Source organism: Telmatherina bonti (genome assembly GCF_933228915.1).
Source record: "Telmatherina bonti genome assembly, chromosome: 11".
Taxonomy (NCBI): Eukaryota; Metazoa; Chordata; class Actinopteri; order Atheriniformes; family Telmatherinidae; genus Telmatherina; species Telmatherina bonti.
In genome coordinates, this window is record NC_136629.1 from 10,804,296 (window position 1) to 10,828,298 (window position 24,003).

Below are 24,003 nucleotides of genomic sequence, written 5' to 3' on the forward strand. Positions count from 1 at the left end.
ACTTAGAAGTTCTTTCTTCTCCATGTGTCTGATCGTTTGGATAAATCTGTCCTCAACTTCATTCTTCTGTTTAAAATATTCATCATTTTCACGTTTTTTTGGTAAAAGAAACAAAGAAGTGGAAGGACCTGCGTCCAACTAGACAGTCCACTAGCATCTTCCTACCATGTCCTCTACTGTTTGATTTTGTGCTTGTGTTGCTCTCACTCATATGTAAATCGCTTCGGATAAAAGCATCTGCTAAATGACTGTAGAATAGAATAGAGAAAAATAAACCAGAAAAATGAGCCGTTTTTCCTGTTTTCTCCTTTTTCCTTCCGAAGGAGAAGAGAAATTCCTGGTATGTGTTTTTTTTTTTTTACCTGCTGCTGCAGCTTGAGCAGCTGCTGCTGCTTCTCCTGCAGGACCTGCAGCTGCTGCTCCGCAGACACCATGGCGTGAGACAGGGACTGCAGCGCCACCTGAGCTGCAGAGCTCAGAGCGGTCGAAGCTTCTCCCACCGTCCCCGTTGCAAGGCCGCCCACCGTCGGGGTCACGCCGAACGTACTCACTGAGGTGACCAGAAAGAAAAAAGTGTTCAGTCCAGCTGAGAGAGAACGCTGCGGAGGGAAAATGAAGCAGTTTCGTACCAGTGAACATGCTGGCGTCGTCTCGCTCCACCCGTGTGCCGTCACTGGTGGAGATACAAGTAAAGTGCAAAGGTTCCACCTCCAGGAGTCCAGTTAACGCCGTGAAGCTGCCGTCTGCCGCTGCACAGCTGCTCACTTTTCCATTCCCTGGAAAACACCCAGCCTTTCAGCTTCTGCTACATGTTCTGTTTCCAGATCGCCCAGATCCCATCACCGTGGGTGAGACTGAGACGAGACAAAACAAGCGGCAGCAGGAAACGCTGCTGCTTCTGGCGCCTCAGAGTCCTACCTGAGAGAATATCGGAGAGATCGATCTCGTCTGATTGGACTCCGATGCTGCTGTTAAAGGCGTTCTTACAGGAGGAGCCGCTGACCTCCAGGTCGAACAGCACCGGGTCGAAGGGAGAGCTGTACAGACCGTACCTGTGGACGCGATGCGGAGGGGAGGGGTTAGCAGGAGCGGCGGGAACGCTGAGAGGCTGGGGGCGTGCACACGCACCTGGTTTGTAGTAGAGCCTCCAGCGGAGTGAGGCGGTCCTGCAGCTGTCGGGAGATGGCGGTGAGCAGGGAGGCGCAGGAAGTGCTGCAGCCCGCCAGGTCCTCCTCCTTCACATAGTTCAGCAGAACAAAGTACCAGAACACCGAGCCTGGAGACAAACGGGGGGGATGACCACCGGCGGTGTGAAGGGAAACATGCAGAGGGGCGACATGATGCTGCTCAGCTACTCACCACCTGTTGCTGCTGCAGGTAAATAAGGCATGTTTTCCAGCAGAGCCTTCAACAGGCTCATGCCAAAACCCTGCTGACTTGGGTCTGCTTTCCCGTTGCTATGGCGAGAAAGAAATGTATAAAACAAAATGCTATCATCGTCATGGAAACCAGAGTTCATGTCTTTTCCATTACAGACCCTCGATCACAGAACAGAAAGATTTTTAGCTTTCCTGGATTAAAAACCGGGTCGGGAGTCAGGTCCTGCCTCAAGTGGAGGAGTCCCTGTATGTCAGGGTCTTGTTCAGCAGTGAGGGAAAGATGGAGCGTGAGATCAACAGATGGATCGGTGCGGCGTCTGCAGTAATGCGGACTCTGCACCGGTCTGTCGTGGTGAAGAAGGAGCTGAGCCAGAAGGCGAAGCTCTCCATTTACCAGTCGATCTACGTTCCTACCCTCACCTATGGTCATGAGCTGTGGGTGAAAGAACGAGATCTCGTATACAGGCGGCTGAAATGAGTTTCCTCCGCAGGGTGGCCGGGCTCTCCCTTAGAGACAGGGTGAGGAGCTCGGTCATCCTGGAGGAGATCAGAATAGAGCCGCTGCTGAGGTGGTGAGGGCATCTGGTCAGGATGCCTCCTGGACCTCCCTGGTGAGGTGTTCCAGACACGTCCCTCTGGGAGGAGACCCCGGGGAAGACCCAGGACACGCTGGAGGGATTACATCTCTCGGCTGGCCTGGGAACGCCTCGGGATCCCCCCGCAGAGTTGGCAAATGTGACTGGGGAGAGGGAAGTCTGGGCTTCCCTGCTTAGGCTGCTGCCCCCGCGACCCGACCCCGGATAAGCGGCAGAAGATGGATGGATGAAAATAGAGTTTCTTTTACTGTCCAATCAGAGCTGCAAATCTTTTCTATTCATATTCGGGCTTTTGTTTCAGCTCCTCGTCTTGTTTTCAGCAAGAACATAAATAAATAACCCGATGAGCTGCCTGGTAAATATAAACTATGACTCTACCTCTGCGCTGCTCGGTCATGGTTTCACCCTGGCGGCCACCATTTCCCCACAAACGTGTCAGGAAATGCGAGCTGGCTGGATGTGTGCGGTGTGACCACATGATGCCGTTTAATGCTGTGAACGCAGTTTGATGGCTGTGGTGGGAGGCGTCGCATGGCATCAGGAGGTTTCTACTACATCCACACAGCGTCACATTTTAACTCTGCTGATTCGATCAGCTGCTGGGTGGGAGTTTAGAAAACAAGCTGTACTGTCTTAACATATCAGACTTATTAAAAGCCAAATTAAGCTTCAGCTTTTCTATGGTTGTGTGCGTCTTGTATGAAGCTGGGCTCATCCAGCATACATTCAGGCAACATGCAGCGTGAATCCCACAGGAGGCAGAGTGACGATGCTTCTCTGATGTCGCTCGTCTCATTTAAAGCAGCATTTCTCTCATTTGACTGGTCTGGTTCTGGTGATTTCTGCTGAACTGGTCCACATTCGCAACCAAACAGCTTAGAGACGTCGTCCTGAAAGCCATCAGACTCCATTATAACCCACAATGAGAAGGATTCATATGCTACAGCTGCTGTTACAGAAGTGCGATGGTTTATATGGATGTCATGTGATTTCTACATAGAATATATGTGATTGTTTATTCTGTAGGTCTCTGTACTGTCAGGTTCTCTTGTTTATTTTGCTTTTGAAACGTGATTTATACTTCAGCATCCTTCCCTTTGGACTGCCCAGTCATCTCTTGGTGAAAGAAATGAGTCAATCAATCAATCTTATAGTTGTCACAAGCCTAGAACACCCCCTTGTGGCTGTCAATAGATTTGTAGTAGATAATCAATAAAAATGCATCATGAAGAGGAAGAAACTACATGCAAGTTGCACCTTACTAGAAGCAAACGGATCAGCTCAAACATGACAAATATGTCTCTTATAGTTCGGAAAGAACAGTACTTACCTTACTGTACGTGTGTGTGTGTGTGTGTGTGTGTGTGTGTGTGTGTGTGTGTGTGTGTGTGTGTGTGTGTGTACAGTTATGTGCTGCTGCACAACATAAATTTCCAACATTGGGATGAGTAAAGCATCCATCCATCCATCCATGTTCAGACAGAGGCGTGAATTTCGTGAGTGTGCTCAGGACTCTCGTTCTACCAGGCTGCAGTTGTAATAAGAGTTTGTTTCCAGAGATGTGTAAACTAGAAGTAGAAAGTAGAAAGTAGAAAGTAGAAGTCCTGTCCAACCAGTCACTGAACCAGGTGAGTTTAATCAGCTCCACTGCAGGTAGACGAGCCCGTTAGTGAAAACGTCTGTTTGAAATGCATCGCTAGATCCAGAAACATGGCAAGACTTCTTTTTTATTTTTACTTCTACTTTCTACTCCTCTGGTTGTTCCTAATCTGTCTCCTCTGGTTCAGTAGAAGATAAAAAAGCTGCCTGCAGTGTCTTCCACTCGGCAGCACGTCTCTGAGCTGAAACTGCTCCATCGTTCTTCCACCTTCAGTAGAAACAGAGGTGAACAGAACTCTGCGACGTGTCGTTAGTCGATCCGAGTCTGAGGCGGTAAAACTTTCACCATCTCTTCTAATGTCTGATGATCTGGAAGCTTCTCCTCCCAGAAAGCTGCTGTGTTTAGCGGTGTGTCTCAGTGGGATGTCGGTCTGAGCCCAGGGAGAGACTAAGGAGCACATTTAAGGGAAAAGAAACTATTTTCATCCCAACTAATTCAGTCTGAGCCCAACTTTGTGACAGGGTTTCTTGTTTGTGGGTTTTTTTGCCCTTTGGGGCAGCAAGATGTTTTTTAAGACCAAAATAATCCACCTGTCATTGCAGACTAATGTTTCTGCAGCAGCAGCCTCTGCTGGGCCTGAATGCTCCGACTTTTACGGTCTTGTTTTGTCGCATCACAAATGTAAATGACTCCTCCGCAGACGCTGCGTGTAGGTGCCTGTAAGGGGGGAGAAACATCAGTCTCTGAGTGGGGCTTCTTACCTAATACAAAGTGCAAGAAAGCGGGCACATTTGTGCGCGATACTGCGACCAGCTTCGAAGAAACACACCCGCACTATGTCCATCAACCTGGCGCGGCTTTTCACCAGCAGACCCTCTTTTCCTTCCCTGGTGCTAAAGCAGACAGAAGTAAAACGATGCATTAGTGGGGGATGTGCCATTTGCAGCTGCTGCAGGTTGCATCCTCTCTGCTGTCCTCGCTTTGGCCTGACCTGCAGGGTCCATTGGAGAAGACCCCCGCCAGCCAGCACAGGATGTCCAGGATAAGGCTTTGAGCATGCTCAGTGACGGAGCTGCCCTCAGCTCGTCTGCACAGAGCATCCAGTAACCTCTCATGGAAGTCTGGGAACTGCAGCATGGCGCAGCGTTGGACCCTGAGGAGACAAGACGAGATACAGCTTCAGACCAGTTCCCTGATGAACCAGGATCAAGATCAAGTCTCCCCTTCCGGACCTTTCTTTGGGCACCGACGTCTTCTTGAACCTCCTGATTGTGACTGAAACTTCCTGCAGCAGGTCGCAGCCTCGCAGGTTCTCTAGCTTCTTGGACTGAGCCGAGGTCTCAGTTTTCCCTGCAGAAACCTTCTCCTGAACACAACACCAGGAATGCATCAGACTTTCTATTCAGCAGCTTTTCCTCAACCCATGAAACATAGTTGTGTCTGTAAAATCTCCCTTATGAAGGAAAAAATGTGAACATAATGACTTCTGGATCATTTGTGGACATGAAAACAAGCCGACTGGCGGTGAAGAGGAAGGACATCGGTGGGTTTGTACCTTGGAGGCCTGAGCGCGCTGCAGCAGGGTGGACAGCGAGTGGGCTTTGGAGCTCTGCGGCTTGGCGCTCGGCATTCTCACCACGGGCCTCGGGCTTTCCTCGGCGCCGCCATCGCTCACCGCTTTGATGTGAACCAGGAAGGAGCGGTACTTCCCTCCTGCCATGCCTGCAGCAGAAAAACAAAAAGCTCAAACAGATGGACAGACTGGGAGAGAAACGGCGGTTCTGTGAGTGGCTTTACCTTTCACCAGTTTGGGACTGGTGAGGCTGAGCATACCAGAGTGACCAGAGAGGTCCAGCCCACTGGCCAGGCATACTGGACCACACAGAATGTCCTCCTTGTGGTCCTCCAGGAAGGGACACAACACCGAGCCTGTCAACAAGACGAGACGACACCAATTAACAGCCTGAGAGGAAAACTGCATGGTGAACGTGTTGGAGGAGGAGTTTTATACATCCAACATGCAGAAAGAGAGGACAGCAGCTTGGACCAGCGGCAAAACGTTCTGCAACCCAACCGTTTTTCTTAGACTTTTCAGCTGCGTTTGATTTAATTGATCACCATCTACTATTAGAAAAACTTGAATAATCTGCACTTACTTGGTTTACTTGGTTATCTAACTAACCGAACAGAAACGGTATAATTTAATGTTTTTTGTAAAATCAAATTGTGTACCTCAAGGTTGATGTCTGGGTCCTCTCTTATTCTCAATTTTTACAAATGATCTACCATACACACTTGAAAGAGCTAAGATAGTTATGTATGCAGACGACTCAACTATCTATACATCAGCAAGAACAAATAAATGAATTAGAAAGTATTATGAATAAAGAACTAGTAGGTGAAACGGGTGAAAGCAAATAAGCTGGTATTAAATATATCAAAAACAAACATCATGATTGTGGGGTCAATGCATAAGTTAAAAAGTAAGCCTGAATTAAACATTAATATTGACAATTCTCCCGTAAACAATGTGCATGAGAAAAAGACAACTGATGCACACAGCTGAACTTCTTTTACCTGATGTGTCTTCGATGTCCATGAACTGGATGTCGTCTGTGAAGTCCTGCAGCAGCGGCTGGCCGTTCTTCTCCCCGTTGGCGTGGAGGACGTTAGAGAGAGGAAAGGAGATCTGTCTGTCCACCGCCGTCTCTGCCAGCAGGACGAGAAACAAACATTCAGACACAGTTTCTGTACTAGGTCAGTTCTGTCGGCAGGAACACATTAACAGACTAGATCCATCACGGGTTCATGAGAGGAAATAAAACCATGACCCTGCAGGCGGCTGGAATCGGTTCACATGATGAACATAACTGATGGAGCTGATCCGGATCAATGTTTGATCAGGAAACTATCACTCAGAACACCAGCAGTCGACGAGGAAGATGAGAGCACGGAGAAGAGTCTTCGTTTAGATAAATCCAGACTGATGGAGAGGCTTTATCACAGCGAGTAAAGAGGGTCAAATCCATGACTAACTGATCCATAAATCAGTTGTCGATATCCTGATTCATGCTTCACATCAAGGCTTTCATTCATGGTCCAGCAAGATTCCTGAAGTTTTGTGTTTTAAGGCAAATAATTCATCATGTCGACAGTTATGTGGTAATTTTCTAACATTTCTCTGAAGAAAAATCCAAACATTAGTTTTCAGCCAGTTTAAAGGTCTGCTGACATTTTGTTGACATTTTAGAGTGAAATTCTTCTATTTATCACTTCATAATGTAGGAAATACTGTCAACACGCAGAAAAAACTCATTTTTTCCACATCTTTTGTGATTAAATGTTTATAAATCAGGCTGAAAATAAAAACTTGAGCAGAACTGGAGGATTTATGGATGTGTAAACACTGCAGAGCAGGAGGCTTTTTGCACCAAAGGGAAAAGCCTATTTTGAGAAAATGTTTGTTTTTTAGGTTTAGGTTGTAAAGTTCAGCACATTTTTGTTCCGGAAACTGGTTCCAGACATCTGATGTGAAAGAGATTTATGTCCTCGTGTGGTGAAGAGCAGGGATTTTATTTATGGCTGCATCACAACTCCTAGCTCATGATGCACAAAGTGCTGTTAAAGATGCATTTGTGTCTTCTTGCATCCTGAGGAGAGACGTAGCAGGAGGACAAAGACAGTTATTCAGCTGCCATCTCCTTCACAGAGACACTTCCGAGGTACAGAACCAGGGTTAGGCTGATTTTCACTGAGTGGACATAAAACTCTTCTTGTTACCGTCACATTTAAGGAGCTGTCAGCTTCTGATGAGATGGCATCATTTGGAAGAGACGGAGCTTTAAAATGACAGCAAAGACGGGAGGGTTGAATTGAATTTGCTCTTTTTCTTTTAACATTTCTTTCCACAATCTGAACAAAGGAAAAAGAGCTTTGGTCCTCCGTGTCCCGCCCTCATGAAAACCATCATGGTGGAGTTTCTCCAGTTTGCTTTCATCACGATGAGTTCAGAGGAGCGTCACCAGTTAGCCACACCTTCATCTCAGCTACACACCTGGCCGGTCTGACTGCATTTCACAGGCGTGACGACAGCATGCTGACAGAAATCTGAGCAGTCAAGCTGCGATGATTCCTGCTTTGGCTAAACACTTCCATCAGTGTTGTGTGGGACAGTGTACGGGACCCAACTGTCCAGGTTATGCTATTTGCTCTTATAGTTATGGGTAGTCTAGCCATCCTTTACTTATGTAGCAATGGGGATGTTACCTGATGCACTGAGAAGTACTTCGCTCTATTTCTCTAATATATTAATGTATAAATATATGCCAATATTGCCGTCTCTAACTTATTTCTCCTTTTTTCCGCAGGTCTTCCTGAATAAGTGCAGTTGTACATGTTGATCTGTCTTTCCTGTCGTCTCCACCCCAACCAGTCGAGGCAGATGGCTGCCCTCCCTGAGCCGGGTTCTGCCGGAGGTTTTCTTCCTGTTAAAGGGGAGTTTTTTCCTTCCCACTGTCGCCGTGTGCAGCTCAGGATGGGGGATTGGATTGAAGTCATGACTCGGACTCAGTTGGTTTCTATAAAAGGATATGTATGAATTGGCTTGAAATGATGTGTCTGTTGATTCGTGTATGTAAAGTGCCGTGTGACAACATTGTTGTGAAGTGGCGCTATACAAATAAAGTTGAATTGAATTGAATCAGTAACACACACACAGTGAAATAAAAACCAGCAGGGTCCTCACCGCTGACTTTGCCCAGCCCAGGCGCCTTGTTCTTCAGTAGCGTGACCTGAATCTGAGGAATGTTCACGATGTTGGCGTTCAGGACGAACTTGAAGTCCACGTGTCCCACCATGCAGGCCTTCGGCAGCACCAGTTCAAACACGTGCTCGTCCCAGCTGGAGCTGTGGACGCAGCACAGGTCATCGTTAGAGAGGGAACCACTGGCCTACACAGTCTACATTCCTCCAATGTAATCACAGAAAGAATCCTCCTGAACTGAACTTTATCGTCCCACACAGGGAAATTTGTCATGGTGCAAGTTCAGCTGCAGACAAACAAACATGAACAAAAGAGTTATTTCTAATTCCAGGTAGAGTCCTGCAGCTTTTCCATCTGTTCTCTGAGACAAACTCAGAGCTCATACGCAGCGTTTCTTTATTCTGAACACAGCGAAGTAGATCCAGCTGGAAGTTACTGCGTTTTGTTCTGTTATTTTCTCATGTTGGCATTTAAAGACAGAAATCCAACTGGTTGACCTGTAAGGAATGTTTATGTGGGGTAATCTGATTATTTCTCTGACAATGATAGAAAATCAATAATACTGACTGTAATTCAGGCTAAACCAGAACCAAACGTGGTTCTTTATCTCTGGTTTAAAGCTGCTGTACACATCACTGTAGTTACTGATATATATATACACAGTAGACAAACTTTTAACAGGTCAAAGTGACGACTGAAGGCGCCACAGCGAGCTACCTGTCGCTCTGCAGCTTCCAGGTGCGGGTGTGCTGGGCGGCGTCTCCGTGGTGCTGCTGGTGGAGGTGCTGCGGATGCCGTCTCTGCTGCTGCTCTTGCTGCACCTCCACCCAGCACGGCGGCACAGTCGCCGAGAAGCGGGGCGTTAACGTCTCAAAGCGCGTCATCTCCACCAGTGACATCAAACACTCGGTGGTCAGTGGTTGGTCCACGAGGAGGTCCACTCCTGCGTGAGGACCAGGCGGTAAAAGGTTAAATCTACACGGTAAAAGTGATGTGGGGAGTTTCTCCCAGTTTATCCAGTTAAGTCTGACCTGTGACTCCGGGGCTGGAAGGGTTGGAGGAGGGCTTGGCCCCCTCAAGCAGCAGTTCAGCCCCTTTAGAAAGGGGGCCATCAATAAACATGTCTCCATCATCTATATCGTCACACACACCTCCAATTTGAAGGAAATGAAGTTCTCCACCTTCAGGAGAAAGACAAATAAATTAGTCTGGAATAAAAATCAGAGGATTATTCTCACTTCTCCAAAACCTCAGACTACCAGAAACTCCTTTAGTTTCCTGACAAAGACGGATCCAACATAAATACTTAATGATATTAACAACGCGCCTGCATGTCGTAACAACGCGCCTGCATGTCGTAACAACGCGCCTGCATGTCGTAACAACGCGCCTGCATGTCGTAACAACGCGCCTGCATGTCGTAACAACGCGCCTGCATGTCGTAACAACGCGCCTGCATGTCGTAACAACGCGCCTGCATGTCGTAACAACGCGCCTGCATGTAGTATTAACGCGCCTGCATGTCGTATTAACGCGCCTGCATGTCGTATTAACGCGCCTGCATGTCGTATTAACGCGCCTGCATGTCGTATTAACGCGCCTGCATGTCGTATTAACGCGCCTGCATGTCGTATTAACGCGCCTGCATGTCGTATTAACGCGCCTGCATGTCGTATTAACGCGCCTGCATGTCGTATTAACGCGCCTGCATGTCGTATTAACGCGCCTGCATGTCGTATTAACGCGCCTGCATGTCGTATTAACGCGCCAGCATGTCGTATTAACGCGCCAGCATGTCGTATTAACATGCCAGCATGTAGTATTAACATGCCTGCATGTAGTATTAACGCGCCTGCATGTAGTATTAACGCGCCTGCATGTAGTATTAACATGCCAGCATGTCGTATTAACGCGCCTGCATGTCGTATTAACGCGCCTGCATGTCGTATTAACGCGCCTGCATGTAGTATTAACGCGCCTGCATGTAGTATTAACGCGCCTGCATGTCGTATTAACGCGCCTGCATGTCGTATTAACGCGCCTGCATGTCGTATTAACGCGCCTGCATGTCGTATTAACGCGCCTGCATGTCGTATTAACGCGCCTGCATGTCGTATTAACGCGCCTGCATGTCGTATTAACGCGCCTGCATGTCGTATTAACGCGCCTGCATGTCGTATTAACGCGCCTGCATGTCGTATTAACGCGCCTGCATGTCGTATTAACGCGCCTGCATGTCGTATTAACGCGCCTGCATGTCGTATTAACGCGCCTGCATGTCGTATTAACGCGCCTGCATGTCGTATTAACGCGCCTGCATGTCGTATTAACGCGCCTGCATGTCGTATTAACGCGCCTGCATGTCGTATTAACGCGCCTGCATGTCGTATTAACGCGCCTGCATGTCGTATTAACGCGCCTGCATGTAGTATTAACGCGCCTGCATGTAGTATTAACGCGCCTGCATGTAGTATTAACGCGCCTGCATGTAGTATTAACGCGCCTGCATGTAGTATTAACGTGCCTGCATGTAGTATTAACGCGCCTGCATGTAGTATTAACACGTTAGCATGTAGTATTAACACGCCAGCATGTAGTATTAACACGCCTGCATGTAGTATTAACACGCCTGCATGTAGTATTAACACGCCTGCATGTAGTATTAACACGCCTGCATGTAGTATTAACACGCCTGCATGTAGTATTAACACGTTAGCATGTAGTATTAACACGTTAGCATGTAGTATTAACACGTTAGCATGTAGTATTAACATGCCAGCATGTAGTATTAACACGCCTGCATGTAGTATTAACACGCCTGCATGTAGTATTAACATGCCAGCATGTAGTATTAACACGCCTGCATGTAGTATTAACACGCCTGCATGTAGTATTAACACGCCTGCATGTAGTATTAACATGCCAGCATGTAGTATTAACATGCCTGCATGTAGTATTAACACGCCTGCATGTAGTATTAACACGTTAGCATGTAGTATTAACACGTTAGCATGTAGTATTAACACGTTAGCATGTAGTATTAACGCGCCTGCATGTAGTATTAACGCGCCTGCATGTAGTATTAACGCGCCTGCATGTAGTATTAACGCGCCTGCATGTAGTATTACCGCGCCTGCATGTAGTATTAACGCGCCTGCATGTAGTATTAACATGCCAGCATGTAGTATGAACGCGCCTGCATGTAGTATTAACGCGCCTGCATGTAGTATTAACGCGCCTGCATGTAGTATTAACGCGCCTGCATGTAGTATTAACGCGCCTGCATGTAGTATTAACGCGCCTGCATGTAGTATTAACGCGCCTGCATGTCGTATTAACGCGCCTGCATGTAGTATTAACACGCCTGCATGTAGTATTAACGCGCCTGCATGTAGTATTAACACGTTAGCATGTAGTATTAACACACCTGCATGTAGTAATAACACACCTGCATAACATGCCTGCATGTAGTAATAATACACCTGCATGTAGTAACACACCTGCATGTAGTAACACGCCTGCATGTAGTATTAACACGTTAGCATGTAGTATTAACGCGCCTGCATGTAGTATTAACGCGCCTGCATGTAGTATTAACGCGCCTGCATGTAGTATTAACGCGCCTGCATGTAGTATTACCGCGCCTGCATGTAGTATTAACGCGCCTGCATGTAGTATTAACATGCCAGCATGTAGTATTAACGCGCCTGCATGTAGTATTAACGTGCCTGCATGTAGTATTAACGCGCCTGCATGTAGTATTAACGCGCCTGCATGTAGTATTAACGCGCCTGCATGTAGTATTAACGCGCCTGCATGTAGTATTAACACGTTAGCATGTAGTATTAACACGTTAGCATGTAGTATTAACACGTTAGCATGTAGTAATAACACCTGCATGTAGTAATAACACCTGCATGTAGTAATAACACACCTGCATAACATGCCTGCATGTAGTAATAATACACCTGCATGTAGTAACACACCTGCATGTAGTAACACACCTGCATGTAGTAACACACCTGCATGTAGTAATAACACCTTCATAACACACCTGCATGTAGTAATAACACACCTGCATGTAATAACGTGCCAGCATATAAAATCACGCCTGTATGTAATAGCACACCTGAATGTAGTAGTAACATCCCACAGTAAGTCTCAGGGATTAAATTAAACCTCTGCTGGACTTGATCTCTGGTCCAGCCTGTCTATCATTAAGCCCTGGGATAAACATCCATCATTATGAATATTTAAAGTGTTTTTATTTGGAATTTATCATAATGAACTCTCAATAAAAACCTGATATTTTTCTTCACAAGACTCCCGTGTACACGAGGCAGCATGAATTGCTACAGTCCAGAAGATGCCTGCAGACACCAGGAAGCAGCATTGCTAACACGTAGCATAGCAACATGACAGGGAGGAACTGGGCTAAAAGACTCCAACAAGCTTTGCATCCAAACCAAACACAGTTCAAACCCTGAGTAGTTACATGGGAATGTAAGAAAAAGCATGAGAACAGGAAAGTCCACTTCCCTCCGTCGTAGGACTACTTTCCTGGTTTGTAAATGAAGCGGGCTCATCTGCCTTTCCCTGAAATCTATGTTAATTTTTTTAGGAGATAACATATACTACAGTGTTCCAGGTCAGCATACCCTGATGCAGCAACACATATCTGGATTCCTTAATCATTTCCCTTCGTTTAGATTTGTGGAAGTAATCTCACATGTCTCAGTTTACTGTAGAGACCAGGATTATGCCTACAGCCTGGTGGTTATGAAAATATGCAACGTCATTTCAGACAGGAGGTTTTGGTTTTCCCGAAGAGAAACGGAGCAAATTAGGCTGATATGTAAGGTATGTCTGCGACTGGTGTCCTCAAAAACCAACAACGCAACAAACCTGTTGGATCATTTGGAAGAGTTGCTAAGGAGGGCAGGAAGTCCACCAGTTTGGCCCAAAGTAAGCCTTGGAGTTTAGCCGCTACTAGCGGTGCAGCCACACAGAGGTCATCTTTTGTAGCTATTGAGCTCTGTGAGCAGCTTTATAAAACGCACCGGGGTTTCATTCAAACCTGGGCTTTTAGGGGTTCTTTTCAATGAGGCTTGTGCCATCACAAGTATGTGCTCGCGTATATATAGGTGGAAGTAGCGCGGTCAGAAATACGGTAGATGCCACAAACACTGCTACTACCGAATGCAGCAGGAGCAAAAGCAGAACAACCTCCCATGGTGACAGAAAGCTTCGGCAAATGGAGCTGAATTCAGCATCATCTCTCAGAGAGAAGCTGATTTTAGACATGTAGGTGCCTTGTCATAGTGCTGAACTTACTGCACCGACAAAAAAAACGTTATCCTCGTCATTTATGGAGATTCTGATCGTTTTCAGGCCTTACATTTAAATTATTTATACTTCATCCGATAATAATAATTTATTTCATAAATAATGTGTATTTCATATTACTGTTTATATTTATTTAGAAATAAATTTACCCTACTGCTGGTGCTATTTAAAACATCTGACTTTGTCTCTGTTCCACATGCAGCTGCTTCTTACGTACATACAAAACACAGATCCTATTTCACTTTTTATGCACTTTGCATGTCAGTAAAATGTTTAACATCTAGTGTCTTTATTTTTCACTAAAGCTGGTGCCCTGCAAAAACTGGGTGATCAGACAATTTGGAAGAATATATCGTGGTAGGTTTGCCATCTTCACCAGTGAAGAAGAAAGTTAGAAGCCTTGTTTTTGGAGCAGCTTTGAAGCAACAATCTCTGAGCCTACACTGCGAAAGCAGTCGGTTGTGATTTAGACTGGCGTACGGGAAGAAAGCAGCTACAGAAAACACTCAACGGTTTTAAGAAAAGAAAGAAAGAAAAGCTTAACTTGCTCTGTTTTTTCTGCAGGTAAACCACTAGTCTGTCCCAGTAAGACAATGGTAAGGCAGAACAGTTACCTTTAGTGCAGGCACAAAGGCGATCAGTCCCAGAGCAATAGGTAACTGAGACAAAGGGGTCCGTTTCCTCTGCTGGACCCTCTTTTTTGGGTGGTTCTACCTTGGCCAGGACCTCCAACGTGGACAGGTCCAGTATCATAATATACCCTGCCTGTGTGGTGACCACCAGGTGGCCCAGGCCCGTCACCTCCACCCGTTTGCTGCACTCTTTGTGCGCGGAAGCAGAGGTGGAGGGACTGGTTACGGTTCCACCGCCGCTGCTGGTCGTGGCTGCTCCACATGCAGTCCCAGTCCCAGAGCCAGCCGGGCCTGACCCCAGTCCAGATGAACCGTTCCTCGGCGCTGAAGGAAGAGTCTCTTCTGGAGTCTCCTCGCTGTCGTCCTCCCTGCTGTCCAGAACGTCCGGCGGCAGCAGTATGAGGGAGGTGATGGCATCGCAAGGGTCCCGGATCTGCTGCACCTTGATGGGCTCCTCTTCTAAAGTGACAATACGGGTGGAGTAGTTGAGTTTGTAGAGTGCAAGATACCCCCCTCCACCTGCACTGCTCAGAGACCTCTGCTGCTGCTGCTCTCCAGGGGGCAGTATGAGGGGAGTCTGAGGTGGAGACCCCCCTGGGCGATGGCCTTCCACTCCATTGGCCACGGGATGAAGGGGGTCTCCTTTGCGCTGGCTGCACAGGGCAGAGTGGAGGCGGTTGAGATTGTTCAGAGCCTCCACCTGGTTGGTAGCGCTCAGGGACTCTGAGCCACTTGGCTGCAGGCCCACCAGAAGGTGCACCCCGTCCCAGCATGGCGTGATGGAGTCCACGTAGAGGTTCTCCTCCTCCAGCTGCTTCGGCAGCCTCAAGCATTGCACCAGTGCCCCGGGTCGGGGTGGGGTGGACACCGTCCCAGCAGCCAGTGTGCTCCATTTGTCCACGTGGCCGTCCAACCCCGCCAGATTGGCCGCTCCGTCAGCAAACTGTTGGATGTAGGTGATGGGGGGATCCTGGAGAAGCAGCTGCTCGTGCGTATCAAACTCCATCTCAATGATCTGTGGCACAGTGAAGCCTTCCTCATGGAGCCCCTTACTCATCAGGTTGTTCATCTGAGCAAACACCTGCCCAGGAGACTTTTCATCCACCTCTCTGATGCTGTACAGCAGCAGCACAGGTATAGTCCTTCGCACAGCTGGCAGAGAGGAGGGGCTGGGGAGCTGAGAACCTGACAGATTAGAGAAGCCCTGCTCTGGAGCCACAGTCTGGGAATTACAAGACTCTATTTCCATGGGACCCTGCTCCTGCAGAGGGCCCGGGAAAGGCTCTGGGCCCTGAGTCCTAAGAGGACCATCTGTGGTCCTGCGGGTTGTGGTTGGGGCTGTGGATGGCGGTCCAGCGATGGGAGTGCTGGATGGTGAGCGGTAGCTGAGAAGGCCTCCAGCCAGCAGGCAGGGAAAGGGAATGTTATGGTGGTCAGGGACCTTGTCTTTCGTTTTAGCCTGGGAGTGGGCCTTGGTTTGGTTCAGTGCTGGATTGGCACCCAGCTCCTCCAAGTCTTTGACCGTGTCCTCCAACACGCTGGCCACGACCTCCCACTGGAGCTTCTCCGGCTGCTGGAGCACACTCAGCGCCGTCACCCCCAGATTGACGTCCATGCTCTCCCACTGGGACGGTTGACCTGAAACAGGAGCACGAGAAGATCTGAGTTTCCTCTCGTCCACGATGAGACGGAACAACAGTATTTAAACCCAGAAATCTCAATATTATTTTTGGTCTGCCTGTTTGTTTTAATAAAAACCGCCTGTAGAGGCGAAAGCCTTTTAGTCCCAGTCACCAAGCAGACATCATGTTGTCAGGACGGTCTCAGTTGTAAAATTATGAGGCTAAAATGATGTCAAACGAATGTATCAACAGACAAAAGACATCTTCTTGGTTTTGTTCCATCCATAAAAGGTTTTTCTTCTTTTCAGACACGCACAGAAGTTTCTGCTAAGTCGATCTTTGGCTGATCCTGATTGGACATTACCGACAATTTAAGCTCTCTGATTGGTGGAAAGTTTGACAGGAAGTGTCTTCATCATTTTCAGGTCAAAATAGACAAATATAAAGGGTTGGAAAATCGAATAGAAAAATAAAAAATCAGGATTTTTTTTTGCTTCACAATTTTAAAACAGAATTTTTTTTATTTTTTTGTAAAAAAAAATAAAAATAAAAAATTGGTTTCTTTTTAAATAGATAAAAATAATCCATTATAAAATTTGTCATTTTTAGTTTTTATTGATCTTTTTACTTCTTTTCTTGAACAGAATGATGATCTGGCTACTGTGTTTTTTCCTGATTCATACCATAAAAATTCAAGCAAAAAAAGCGTTTTATACATTTTTGTTTTGTTTTGTTTTTAATCTACAAAAATCAGCCATATTGAAGAATTGCGAGAATCACAATTTAAATGGTATTGGTACCCAAAAAAAATCAGAATCGAATCGGGACAAAAGCATATTGTCAAAGCCCTAATAAATATAGTGATAAATAATGGTGTTATTGTGGATCATTCAGTGTGGGTTTACTATATAGACACTGAATAAACACTACAGGTTGTGGCTGGATTGTTCCTGAGAAACTGCTGATGATGTGATCGAGCTCGGGGAGATCTGGTGGAGTTTTACGGCTTGATGAAAGAAGAAACAGGTAAAGTAAAAGGAGGCCTGGCGGCTGCTTACCTGTTACAGACTCCGATCGGGAATGCTCATCACTGTCTGAATCCTCTAACTGGTCATCACTGAAACAGAAAATGGGATTTATTTTGGAAACCTTCTGCCAGCCACTCTCCAGTCTTTTCTAAAGTCTACAATTATATCAACACAACTGAATCACTTTCACGTCTTCCCTTCACTCCAAGGTGCAGATTTTAATCTATCCCAGTTTGACGTCAACAGGCCGTGTGAACCCAGAGATATGATTGTTTAAATTTCATATCATGAAATTATTTACTGTGTCTGCGTGTAAAAGTAGGATGAGCTTATGAAGGGTTTTGGTTCAGATTAGATGATTTCTGTCACACTTTGGAGCCCATTATATTAATAAAGTAAGTTTAAGTGAAATAGTGATTATTTAATCATAGCAGAGAAGCTGTGCTTAAAAAAAAACAAAAAAACCATGTATAAGGTGAATATCTTTCCTATGGTGATGAAGTCACCACCAAATAGGCTCAGACCCTGGAGGAAGTACAAGTCATCCATATTTAACGAGCTGCTAAAACATTTTACATAAATTTTAATTCTACTACTTGTGTTTCTTTACTTTTTTGCTACAATCCAACTGTTTTCTACACAAAATGGTTTGAAAATATTCCAACCGACCAAACTTTTTATTTTTGGATGTTTAAAGTCAGAATAAAACATGTTTTATGTTCAGACAGTTGCTGTTAAACATTAACTAAAGGCACAAATCTAAAGGCAGGATTGAATAAAATAAGATGCATCAGAACCTATACTACAGAGAAACAGTGAGAAGAAGAAACTCTGAAATGTGGCACCACTGCAGACCTGGCATCCCAACAGAGCCAGCAGTGGAGCCCAGCATGCTGACTTGGAGAACCAAACTTTAAACTCCCGTCAGGGAACAATGTGGATGAAACGAGCCAAAAACATGCTTCTGTGTTGCTTTGTTTACTATCTTGATGTGAGACGTGGTGAAGTTTTATCTGACGTTTATCACTGACATCATGTAAAAGCAGCTCCCCTACAGACTCAGCAATAGAGTTAAATCCCTGGAGAGATGAAACCCGAGAAGACATGGATACAATGGAGTGTCAGACTTGTTTAAAAGCACGGGGACAAACCGTAAACACACTTTCAACCTCTGCCATGTCAGTGTCTGAGGAGAGAGCATATCACCCCAGTCGAACTCCATCTTCCACATCAACAAGATGTTTTAAAAAACTGGAATTCTTCATTGTCTATGGGAATATCCAAAGATTGTCGGAGCTGCTGAATGTAAAAATTCCTCTAAATGTTCAACTTTATGTGTTTGAAATTTAACCAAACACAGAAAAGGACCAAACTACTAGAAGTCAGAAGAGCTTTGGACCATGCAGGAAGAGTATGGAAGCTCTAGCCTGGAGAAACTAACAAACAGATCCAAAGACATCTCTTGGAACCATTTATAAACACTAGAAAAGCTGAAAGCGACCTCATCGGCAGAAACGTGGAACATTTTTGTAGATATATATTTATTCTGAAATATTGTACTTGATGATAAACTTTGTGTAATTCATGTAAGTTCAGTGTGTTTAGTGGCTACATGTTTGGGCTGCTTGTTAGAAAACCCAGTAAAAGCAGTCTCTGCCTGAAGCACTCGAGTTTAACTGCATTATTTACGCTTTTCCTCCTCAGTGTTGCTGCTTTGCAGGCTGTGAGCTGTACCTGTCCCCCTCTAGCTTGGGAAGGTCAGAGCAGGAGGATGACTCCTCTAACCAGGTCAGTGTTGGTCTCCGGGACTCAGTCAGCGCCTGCTGACCTTGCTCGCCGCTGCACACGATCAGCTGCCTCAGGATGGCCGGATCGTACGGGTTGACATCAAACTTCAAGTGCACCTGTTCACAACACAATCAGAAGATATAACGTTAATGTCCCAAACAACACGGCCTGATGAATGAGGAGGCTGTCGCCCTGACCTTCATCATTTTGGAGACGTCCCAGATGCAGATCTTCCCCCTCTTGGTGGCAGCAGACAGGAACTGTGGGCAGCTGCCGAAGCCGTAACAGGCGATCTTGTCTGAACTGTCGGGGCTGTTGGGGAACTGAGCGGGGCTGGTTGCCAGCGTTACAGACAACGGGACGTTCTGTGTGTGCTCCCCCTTCACAAACGGACAGTTGGGAGAATGCCGCTCGTGCTCAGACCTGCGGGGGTGCAATGGATCAGAAGTATTTAGCAGAGTAGTAGCCGCTACGTCTTGGAGCTTCATGGATGTATAATTAACGATTTCCACCCACCAGGGCTCATCTGTAGGTTCCCAACACACCAGACAGACGCTGCAGGTGAAGCACATGGCTCGGTCATCCCCTGTTGATGCAGGCTGTGGGAAAACAGACACTATGAACACAACATTCCCTGCAGTGCAGGTAATTAAACACAGAGAATACACATCTGCACTGATGGTATTTAATGTGGCACTAAGTTTCAGAGCATCTTTGCCACGAATGTCGTTTTGCAAATTCCCTGGAGCTTTGGGCTGTACCAAGCAGCAACCTCTGGTGGTTAAAGGTGAAGCCAATGAGGAAGTTTCACAAGTTGCAGTTCCCCCACAAGGGGCTCCAAATAGACTAAATCCCATCGACTGTATATAAAAAGATGGACAGTCTCCGTGACGTCACCTGTAGGTTTCTGAAGAGCTGAATTGAAGCTCGGTGGGTGGTCCAGAAAATACAAATATGACCAAAGAGGTGGAGCTGAGAGGGGGGCTGTGAGCGTCATGGTGGATGATTGATGTCGAGCGAACTCCCAGCTTTATGTAGCTAAGAGCTAACCGAGCTAACAGGAGATAACAGGAGCTAACCAGATAACAGAGGTAAGCGCGCTAAAGCAAAGTCACGTTGTTAACCGGCTAAAACCCGCGGTTGTTCTACGTTCTTCCTTGAAGCGGAAGATCGGGTACCTGTCAATCAAAAGGACACGCCCCTAAAGAATAAATTCCTCCCCCCACAGTTGTCATGAAGGTAAACCTGACCTATTAAACCTAAAATGGATTTTTGAACTAGGCTGTAATTATGTTTATTTCTGCTGTGAACATGTTTATTTCTGCTGTGAACATGTTTATTTCTGCTGTGAACATGTTTATTTCTGCTGTGAACATGTTTATTTCTGCTGTAAACATGTTTATTTCTGCTGTAAACATGTTTATTTCTGCTGTGAAGTTGGCCTTTTTAACATGGGAGTCTATGGTGATTTGCTCTGTTTTGCAGCCCCTAGTGGATGAAGGGAAAACTGCAGTTTTATGCACTTCCACATAGGCTTCACTTTTAACCGCTGGAGGCTCCGTCCATCTTTCATACACGGTCTATGGTAAATCCCCATAGACTCCCATGTTAAAAGTTTTGATTGACAGGTATCCGATATCCTGCTTCAAGAAGGCAGAATGTAGAACAACTGTGGTTTTTAACAGCGTGATTTAGCTTAGCTGGTTAGCTCCTGTTGGCTCCAGGTTATCACAGTTAGCTCTTAGCTAATGGCAGGTCAGAGTTTGATGGATGTCAATCATCCACCCCCACACTCGCAGTCCCCCGGCTCAGCTCTACCTCTTCGTCCAATTTGGTATTTTCCAGAAGAAACAGCAGGCATGATGCTACCATGATGCCAATGGTACGAACCGCCCAATGAGCTTCAATCAGCTCTTCAAGAACCTACGGGTGGCGTTACAGAGGCTACGCCCATCTTTTATCAACAGTCTGAGCTGAACGCACGACACAAAAACACAAAGCTGTGGCGTTATTGTTTCTACATTGAACCAAGCAGCACACAGAATTCCCTCTTTATGGACAAAGTCTAAACAGCCTAAATGCACATTAATCATATCATACTGGAGTGTGAGCTGATGCAGAGACAAGTCAGCGTGAACGTACCTGATGGTAAAACCCGGCTTGAGCCATGGGGTCAGGCTGAGCCCATCTGTACCCAGAATGTGGCCACGACGTAAACGTCTCCCGCCTGTTGGCCTCGCTGTACATCAAAGATCTGTGGAGAGGGCGAGCAGTTAGATGATAGCCAGTACTCTGCAGGCTGGTGTGGATCTGCCACATGCACGGTGTTGACTACAGGCGGCACCCTTCAGGAGCAAAACAGCGGAAAAGTTCTCAGAGCGCTGTTCATGCAAGGACCTTAAATTCTAACAGCTGATGAACGAATCTGAGCCAATTGACATAAAAAGATGAAACTGACTCCAACTGACTGAACAATACTCACAGTATACCTGAGAACAAAAACAGCATCAGATGAACATCAGCAGTTCAGCTCAAGTGAAGAATAAAGCGGAATTAAGCTCAGTTTTTCCCCAACCTCATTCCCCCTTTCGAACCGCTCACCTGTCCACAGAGCGCCCGGGACCCACCCCGAGCTCAGGCCTGGCGCTTGACAAGAGGTAGGAGAGCCTGTCCATGATGGAGGAGGCAACAGACAAGGCAGCTACGTTCTGGTTGATCTTCTTCAGCTCGTTGACGATCGCACCGGCCACCAGCTTCAGCACGTGGTGAGGAAGATGGAACGTGACCGTGGCCCACTTCAACAAGACAGAAGGTGAACCAAGGTCAGCGCAAAGACGGAAAAGGTCAAACCAAACAGGATGGGAGCGTGGTTAAAGACGGGGGTGGATAACAGCAAAAGGCAGAAACATGCAGCTGCAAAACCTTAGAGGAGTGTTTCTCCATGAAACGACCTCAGACCATTGTTAAAAACACATCATATTTACAAGTTATGTATATTTTAAACTTCTCAACAACTTTCAGATCCATGAGAAAGTTTGGAAATGTTTGTAGCGACAACCAAACGTGTATAAAAGCCAAAAATAGCCCAAATAACAGCTTAACAAAACATACAAAACATAAAGAAAGCATGGAACAAAAACGATCAACCTTACATCCTAAAATCAGAGTAAGTAGAAAATAAACTGGTGTGATGGGTACAAATGGAGACACACCAATCAGCTTCCAGGGTTTTGAATAATTTCCAGCTTAAATCAAGCTTATGAAACTTCATGTAAAAGAGAAACTTCAAGCTGGACATGAAGAAACAACCAATGAAACGACAGGATTCCTTCATTTACTGGTCAAACCTGAGCGAGCAGCAAGCCGAAGCAGAGCTTCATGGAGCTCCACGGAGGTCCAGAGCCGGTCAAAGCAAAGACTGCCACTGTTCTGAAGGAAATAATACATTTTCCTCCAAACTATTTACTCATTTCAATCATTTATTTATTTATTCTTGTTTTCTTTACACCAATATGGAGGGAGTCTGGGCTAGTTTGGACTGCTGATGATGAAATCAACTCATCAACCTGGAGTCTGAGTGAGCAGCAGGCAGAAATCTGTAGCAACGCCGCTCCAAAGCACATCCTACGTGGTTATAGTAGAGGTCACCTGCAAGGCAGCACAGAGAAGGTGCTGCACACAGTGGGACGACTGCCAGGGACAGCTCCGTCCATCAATAACGCAGCCTAACAGAGGAACCAATCAGACGGCTTTAAAAGCCTGAGTCTGTAACATTTCACCTCCAACAGAAAGCTGACAGAAGCAGGATAAACGACGGGTTCAGGTGGTTCGGCCAGCACGGCTCCCACATGAGCAGCTGCGACATCGGGACTGTAGCAGCACTACAGCGCTGCAGTGATCCAAGTGTGTTTCTGATCTTTCAGAGAGCCGTCGCTCTTCCTGCAGGGTGGCGCTCTGCAGAGACAGAGCTCAGGAAACCTTCCAACCCAAATTTCATTTAGGAGGTTTGGATGAAGTGGGTTCTGATTTTAAAGTGGAACTATTATGTGCATTTCAGGCTAATTTATTTTTATTTCTGAGACCAGAAGGGCTGGGATTGATCGAGTTATTGTCACAAATCACTTTATTTACTTCAGACCGACCCTCTCCGTAGGCTGTCAGATCAGCCTGTGGGCAAAACGAGTGGATTGAGACTCTTCCGCATTAAGCCCCGCCTCCCGCCACTGCACTACATCGGGAGCGCGCACCGCACCTGCTTTCGCTGTCATTGTAACATCTCATAAACAGAAGGATTAGGCTCATATGAACTCAATAAAAAAACAAAATACAATGTCAACACATAGCATACAGCCCTACATGTTGGAACCTGAATCAGAGCCTGAAAACGAAGTGGAAAACAGCAACCCACAGCAACGAATGCAGCAGGATGTCTCTCTTTGGTAAACTCACCAGCCATCGTTGGAAATAACTTTATCCCACGTTTTCCACCCGCCTGACGTATTTGTACATGCCCTTGTTAACCAGTAGAAGGTAACCAATCACCGAATCACATGTCTGATGAGGATTCAACACTGTAACACTGTAGAAAGCTCAGAAAACTCCAAATACCATCATAGCACCCCTTTAAAGTGAGACAGAACGCTGACAGAAACTTGTTTAAATGGCTGCAGGTTGTTCCCGCCTCTCTGTTCATTCTCTTCTTTACAGAGAGGCTTTAAATATGGCTGCAACTACAACACAGTATCTTTTATCTCTTCGACGGGTTCGAGTCATCGTCCTCTAACTGTAGCCATGTTGTTTTCTTCCTGGCTTTATTATCCTGTTTCCAGTTTGGTACTGGATTTCCACTTCCATTTCCACTGGTAAAACATGGGAAGGAACCAGAATACCCAACCCAAACTGCATCCCAATCCTAAAATCTGACCCTTAGGGGTGGAGCTTGACAATCCACTGACTCGTGTCCTTCTAATCAAGGCGCACCTGAACTATTTTAGGTTTTTGTGAGATTAGTTTTGTAATGATGCATCTCCTCTAATAGAAAACCCTCACCAGCGATGCATTCTTCAGGTTTACAGGTAGCAGCAGCAACAGGTCAGGCTTTACAGCCAGGATTTATATTACTTTATTATAGTACGGTGACCTCAGCGTCATGTGGAAGAAAGCAGCTGGACATGATTTTAGTACTCAGACCAGCAAGCGTGCCACATTCAAAGTCCTTTAAGTTCCTCGTTCAGCAAGTCGTCTTCATCT

General features: G+C 46.2%; 1 protein-coding gene across 2 annotated transcripts in view; it reads right to left on the bottom strand.

Moving 5' to 3' along the window:
- birc6 (baculoviral IAP repeat containing 6) overlaps positions 1 to 24,003 on the bottom strand; it is a 120,641-nt gene that overhangs the window by 85,675 nt on the left and 10,963 nt on the right. For both annotated transcript variants that reach the window (XM_079248618.1, XM_079248617.1), the window contains exons 4-24: positions 21,355 to 21,548; positions 20,896 to 21,007; positions 19,270 to 19,352; positions 18,951 to 19,176; positions 18,700 to 18,869; positions 16,996 to 17,054; positions 14,298 to 15,953; positions 9,369 to 9,518; positions 9,055 to 9,280; positions 8,320 to 8,480; positions 6,153 to 6,284; positions 5,373 to 5,504; positions 5,131 to 5,297; positions 4,808 to 4,941; positions 4,567 to 4,728; positions 4,337 to 4,468; positions 1,360 to 1,457; positions 1,129 to 1,276; positions 919 to 1,052; positions 630 to 776; positions 363 to 550 (exon numbers count right to left, since the gene is read on the bottom strand). In XM_079248618.1, coding sequence (XP_079104744.1) covers positions 363 to 550; positions 630 to 776; positions 919 to 1,052; positions 1,129 to 1,276; positions 1,360 to 1,457; positions 4,337 to 4,468; positions 4,567 to 4,728; positions 4,808 to 4,941; positions 5,131 to 5,297; positions 5,373 to 5,504; positions 6,153 to 6,284; positions 8,320 to 8,480; positions 9,055 to 9,280; positions 9,369 to 9,518; positions 14,298 to 15,953; positions 16,996 to 17,054; positions 18,700 to 18,869; positions 18,951 to 19,176; positions 19,270 to 19,352; positions 20,896 to 21,007; positions 21,355 to 21,548 — 4,611 coding nt within the window. The remainder of the gene's footprint in view (positions 1 to 362; positions 551 to 629; positions 777 to 918; positions 1,053 to 1,128; positions 1,277 to 1,359; positions 1,458 to 4,336; positions 4,469 to 4,566; positions 4,729 to 4,807; positions 4,942 to 5,130; positions 5,298 to 5,372; positions 5,505 to 6,152; positions 6,285 to 8,319; positions 8,481 to 9,054; positions 9,281 to 9,368; positions 9,519 to 14,297; positions 15,954 to 16,995; positions 17,055 to 18,699; positions 18,870 to 18,950; positions 19,177 to 19,269; positions 19,353 to 20,895; positions 21,008 to 21,354; positions 21,549 to 24,003) is intronic.